This window comes from Limulus polyphemus, unplaced genomic scaffold (assembly GCF_000517525.1).
Source record: "Limulus polyphemus unplaced genomic scaffold, Limulus_polyphemus-2.1.2 Scaffold3098, whole genome shotgun sequence".
NCBI lineage: Eukaryota > Metazoa > Arthropoda > Merostomata > Xiphosura > Limulidae > Limulus > Limulus polyphemus.
The window spans coordinates 74,925-81,275 of record NW_013668708.1 but is presented as its reverse complement, the minus strand read 5'-3'; the positions used below and the strand labels follow the sequence as shown (position 1 = coordinate 81,275).

At 29.5% G+C, this 6,351-nt stretch overlaps 1 protein-coding gene across 1 annotated transcript in view; it reads left to right on the top strand.

The window, feature by feature from the left end:
- Positions 1-645: 645 nt before the first annotated feature.
- Positions 646-6,351, top strand: part of LOC106468650 (seipin-like) — an 18,329-nt gene continuing 12,623 nt past the window's right edge. Inside the window, exons 1-6 of the mRNA XM_013929084.2 lie at positions 646-986; positions 1,673-1,745; positions 2,839-2,914; positions 3,531-3,598; positions 4,383-4,517; positions 5,033-5,130. Of these exons, the coding sequence (XP_013784538.2) occupies positions 784-986; positions 1,673-1,745; positions 2,839-2,914; positions 3,531-3,598; positions 4,383-4,517; positions 5,033-5,130 (653 nt within the window). The 5' untranslated portion in view covers positions 646-783. The remainder of the gene's footprint in view (positions 987-1,672; positions 1,746-2,838; positions 2,915-3,530; positions 3,599-4,382; positions 4,518-5,032; positions 5,131-6,351) is intronic.

The window sequence follows — 6,351 nt, the reverse complement described above, 5'->3', positions numbered from 1 at the left end:
GGAAAGTTGCGTTATATCCTAGGGGAGGGCATAATTATTAATTAATAGGCTTTATAGACCAGAAGACTGCCCCTTGCCCCCCCCCCCCCTCTTGCTACTGGGCTTTCTAGGTCTATTTTAACACCATGCGTTCTCTAGCTAACATACAAATTACAACATTAAATATATATATATTAACTACAAGGAAAGCTAGCGCATTGTAGAGACCTATACCACGCTCCCGACAAGCTGTTTTTCTTTAATGAAGATATTAGTTTACAGCAGTTTATTTTGTTAATTCTTATCACAGCTATCATACCAAACCAGTTATTTTCATATATTCATTTTTATGACGCACTAAAAGGATAAGAACAAGACCTATTAAAAATTCGACGCTGAAAATTTGATCCCAATCTTAGTAAAATCTAAAAGTCAATAATGAAATGTATTTTCGCAAAATCAAATAAAAAAATCATCAGACAATGAACTTTTTCCTACCCAAGGAAAAAAATTAAAATAACTACAATGAATCGTACGTTTTTTCTTCGTATATACGTTAATTCACTGAAGATTTATCATTCTTATGGTTTTTAAATTTGTATAATAAATTTATCTTAACAGCAGAGGGCGAAAACGAAGTTTTTAAAGTGTTTCGATTTTGACAGAAGGGTGTTGATATATACCAGTGTATATAAATACATTCCTTAATTAAGCTATTAAATCTTTTAAATATTAAAATTTAAGACATAAAGTTTTCATTTTGCCACACTGGATTATTTCAGTACATAAACTAAAGTTTTAAGTATGATTACTGCTTTACTAACTGTCGCAAGCTTTGTTTTGCAAAGAGCTACCTCACAAAATATAAAATTTTTTATTTATCAAATAGTTTTTATAAGCTTAACATTTTCTGTTATTATCTGGTTAGCGGTGTTTTTCTATGGAGCGTTTTATTATTCGTACATACCTGCTGTTACCCATGTTCGTCCTGTTCATCTGCAGTTTGAGTAAGTTTAAATTTTTCAACACCATATCAATATCTGATAAAGTGATATAGCTTTTATATTTATAACAACAGTAAATTTATTTAAATGCAATTTTATAAGTGATAAGGTATTGTTAACAGTGCCAAGTGTATTTTCATGAAACATTCTTCCAGATGCAAAATAGTGTTTTGTTATTTAAAATTTATTACAAACAAGATGATTAAACTCTCAAACTCAACATCTAATATAGTGATCATTTATTCAGTTATTTTTACAAAAATGTGACTATTCTGTATGTGAGAATAAGAAATAAAAGCATACCACTAACTTAACCTTTTTTCATAACTTTATTTATTTTTATTGAAAGTTTAAAGCAATGGAGCAATTGTAGTCATTCTACTAATACTACTGGAAATAGGAAACGTACATAACAGTATTTGTTGATTTTATTCAAGAACTTGTCAAAGTGTTACAACAATAGTAACTTCTATGTACAAGACAAGCAGAATAGCTGTTTGCTTGATTCTGATATGAATAATAGAGCACCATAGGTTGATATTTATTTGTTTTCTATTTAGATTGATACAAAACATAAGGCAACTTTGCATACAACATTGGACTAAAACATTATTAGTTATAACTAGAATTATAAATAATTAGGTAATTAGCAATACAGAAAAAAAAATCATGTGTAATATGTTTTATAGTACATCCTGTGGTGTGGAAGTTTGTAGCTTTCCATCTGCCTCAGTTCCATTAGTCAGTCGGGTGCAAGATCATGTAAGTTTGAGAAAGTAAATAATTTCTTTGATGCACTTAGATTATTTTTAATAGTAAAAACTAATGAAAAGAGAAAACAGTTTATAAAAATCTTATTGTTGACTATAAAGCAAAGCATCTATAAGATTTTGTAGTGCTCAAAATTCTGAGTCAGAAAAAATATGAAATAGAAAAATAAGATAGAATTTGGAATTATGAGTTGAATTTATGCTTGCATGAAATTACACTTAACATAATATTTTGGGACAGTATGGGACCTATTGGTCCATCTCAGCTGCTCCATCTTCTAAACTAAATTAAGATAATTAAAAAAAATCTTAAAGCCAGCCTTTTTCTTAAATTCACTTCAATTTACTGCCTCTACAACATCCGAAGGTAACCCATTCCAAAGGCCAACCACCCTGTTAGAAAAATAAAACTGTCTTAGCTGAAGATGACTCCTACCTTGCCAAAATTTATATTTGTGTTCCCTAGTCCTACTATTCTCACTGTTAAATATGAAAAAAAATGATGCATGAACACTATGATATTCCCTTTACAATCTTAAACACCTCAATCACATCCCCTAACTCTTCTTTTTTCAAGAGAAAACAATTTGAGAGATTTCAGCCTCTCCTCATGTGACAACCCTCCATCCCAATTTTCTTGATTTGCTATAATCTTCTAAATTTCCTGTCATACCAGTCAATTTAAATTCTTAAATTTATTATGCTTTTTTTTAAATTTTATCTCTTAAACTCTTTGTGAGCCAACTTAGTTTTTTTACCAGCGGCTACCCTTTTCTTTCTATAAAGAATATGTTTACCTTGAATATTTAAAAATTTATCTTCAAAAATTTTCCACATCTGATCAGTGTCTCCATGTAACTCAGCTGCCCAATTCACAACAGATAATTCTTGTGATAATTCTTAAAAAGTTTAAATGTTTAAAATTAGTAAAAAATTTTAGTTTTTAAAAATCTAGTAAACTTTTACTTGCTCATAAGAAAATTTAATTTAGAAAAAATATAGTAATTGGTTGTAATAGAAGTTCAGTAATTATTAGCACAATTCACTTTAAGAGATAGTTATTTATTAACATTTTATGTTGGCAGCTACTGAAACGTGGCCAGTCTTACAAAATATATTTGGAAATAGAAATGCCAGAATCAGAAGTGAACAGAAACTTGGGTATTTATCAATATATTTGCAAATTTTTGTTTTGACATCTTGTTGAAGAATAAAGAAACCTTCGTTTTTACACCATAATGATTACCTATCTATTAATAATAATAGATATAAAGCTTTGAAATTATGTGAAAGTATACATAATTTGTTTATACTTTACTGATTATTTTTAATAATAATATACCTTAACTTTATTTTCAGAAAAAGTCTAGTTTTTAATTCAAGTTTTACATACTTTTTTAACCTTTACAGGTGGTAGATTGTCTTATAGGTGTGTAGAGGTTTTTCACTGCCAGAGCTTTATCACTATGTATGTAATGAATATTTGTACATGCTATTCATTAATGTAATTATTTATCTGTGGAGATATAAACATATAAAAAGTTGGGTTAATATATTTTAAAGATTTGAGATAATGGAAAGATTACTGAACATAATGTCTCCATATTAAAAATGTAATACTTTTAAGTGACAAATATGTATTCATTGATAAGTGTAAAGTTTTAGTGTATTTGTACAATAAAGATAGTTTAAGTAGTTCAGAATTTTGTATAATTTGAATATTAAATTACAATTATAAAGATGAAAACTCTAAACAGCCATAAATCTTATTCTAAAGGGATGTTTATGGTGAAACTAAATCTGTATTCTGTTACTGGAGAAGTAGTGAGTTCATCATATCGGTCGGTGAGTGTTGTGTTTAATTATTTATATTATGTTAGATCTATTCTAAGAGGACTTGTTCAAAGCTATTCTTGGCTTTAGTTGAAACAAGTTAATAAATAAACTACCTATTAAATAGCCAAATCATATTTATATACTTTATGTTTGTAAAAATACAGTAGCATAGCATCATTATGCAGGAACAAATTCTCTTGTTTTTGCATAAACTTGCTACAGTCCATGTACAGTGTAGTGGTTGTTAAGACTTGTACCAACTAAAGCAAGTCTGTTTTATATGGTCTTTTAACAGTGTAAAACATAATCTTTGAGTAGATGTTCTAAGTATAGAAAATATAGTGATAAAGTCATGTAGTTTTGTGTTAACGTAGTATGCTTCATCTATACTAGTGGCAGCAGAAATAAACGAATGAGGGATAAAACTGAAAACAGCTTACTCTTCACATACATGGCTGACTATTATTTTTTGGACGTTATTTACACTTCTGAACATATAGGTAAATTTTAAGTCATTGTTCATGCCATTTTCTACATTGGAGCTACTGAACCAATAGCAATTATGTTTCAAACAATCACCTGAAGAGTTGCAACCATTGTAAAAGTTTTGAAAAGAAAAGAAACTGAATGTATGCACTGTTCTTTCTTATTATCTGTTTATCAAACATGGAACTGCAAGTAGGATCAGTTTTAGTATCATATTCCACTAAAGTGAAGGCTATTTTTGGTTTTTGGAATGTTATATTTCAGATTGTTAATTTTTTTAATGAAACACTTTATATATTTTTTATAGGGGCTTTTGAAATATAAGTCGAACCTCTTTAGAGTCATCCATACCTTCTTTTATATGCCTCTGCTGTTGCTAGGTGCTAGACAAGAAAAACAGATGGCAGTCATTACTTTCTTTGAAAACTATCAAGAACATCCAGTGAGTGTTTTCTATCTACAAAGTAATGATATATAAAAAAATTACAACTATAGACAAAAATATTTTATAACTGAAGGCTTACCAGCTGTCTCAAAACCTCATTGAAGCTCTTGTTTGAGTCATGCTCCAGAAAGATCAATAAAATTTCTGTTGTCTTTTAAGTTTCAAAAACTTTCACTCGCACCAAAAAGTTTCATCTACTTCTTAGCAGTGGATGAAATTGAATTAATAATTTGTCTTATATATTCTTATAAAGAGAGCACTTACAGACTGTTAACACTTTCAATTTGATGCAGACAGTCATTAACTGTACCTTAATATCAAAAGTGAATGATGGATTATGTTTTATAATATTAATAGTATAATTCTAAAATTGAGTAACTTCAAAAAACAATCTAGATAGATAATGAATTTTAAAAGTAAATTAATTGACTTTTTTTGTTTATTAAATTTTGCCTAATCAATAAATACTTATGGATTTTAGTAAGAGAAATTCTAAGGTATTCTTCTTACAGGAAAAGCCTGCTGTAAATGCCTATGTGGAAATACAGAGTAAAGTTATCCAGATCTACTCGGCTACATTGAAGATTCATGCTGATTTTCAAGGGCTCAGGTACATTCTCTTATCTTGAAATAAGGCAAAATTGAATGGCCTTAGGCTAGCATATGTGCAAGTAACTTTGTAGGTGAGATAAAACTTTAAGGTTTAGAGAAGTCTAATTGTCTTAAAATAGTGAAAGGTATATCTCTGTTTCTGAATAAGAAATATGTAAATATTTAAATAGGTCCCTCTGTTTAAATAAGGTAAACTTTAGAAACTTAAGTTAATTTAATGTATTTAAGTAATGTGTAATGTCTTAGGGAAGTCCAGATGTGTCTTAGTAAGGCAGTATTCACTGGCATTACATAGGCTTATATATGTTTTAGTAATACACATTTTAGAAGACTTATTCTAAATGGGGCCAAGTTAGTTTTCTTGGACTGTGAATCCCAAGATCTGTGGCCTGCAACCTGTTGCTGAAAAAAAAACTGTGCTTTTCGGCATACCAGATGTGCTATAAGAGTGATTGTCAAATCCTACTATTAAGTCAGACGAGAGTTGACAGTGGGTGTGGTTGAGTAGCTACCTTCTCTCTACTGTATTAGTTCAAAGTTAAGAATGGCTTTATGGCTTTATTTGTTTAGCTCTGCATGAAAATTCTGAAAGAAACAAACTTATTTTAAAATGATGGCCACAAAGCCAAAGCCAGTTTTTGGAATATGATGGGAAATTTTTATAGGTGTTTGTTTGTAGTTTCATTCATCCTACTGAGGAATGACTATTCTATGTTTCTATAGGTGTTTTTGTGTAGTTTCATTCATACTACTGAAGAATGACTATTCTATGTTTCTATAGGTGTTTTTGTGTAGTTTCATTCATACTACTGAGGAATGACTATTCTATGTTTCTATAGGTGTTTTTGTGTAGTTTCATTCATCCTACTGAGGAGTGACTATTCTTTGTTTTTATAGGTGTTTCTGTGTAGTTGCATTCATCCTACTGAGGAATGACTATTCTTTGTTTTTATAGGTGTTTTTGTGTAGTTTCATTCATCCTACTGAGGAATGACTATTCTATGTTTCTATAGGTGTTTTTGTGTAGTTTCATTCATACTACTGAAGAATTACTATTCTGTGTTTCTGTAGGTGTTTCTATATAGTTTCATTCATCCAGCTGAGGAATGACTATTGTATGTTTCTGTAGGTGTTTCTGTGTAGTTTCATTCATCTTACTGAGGAATGACTATTCTGTGTTTCTATATAGTTTCATTCATCCTACTGAGGAATGACTATT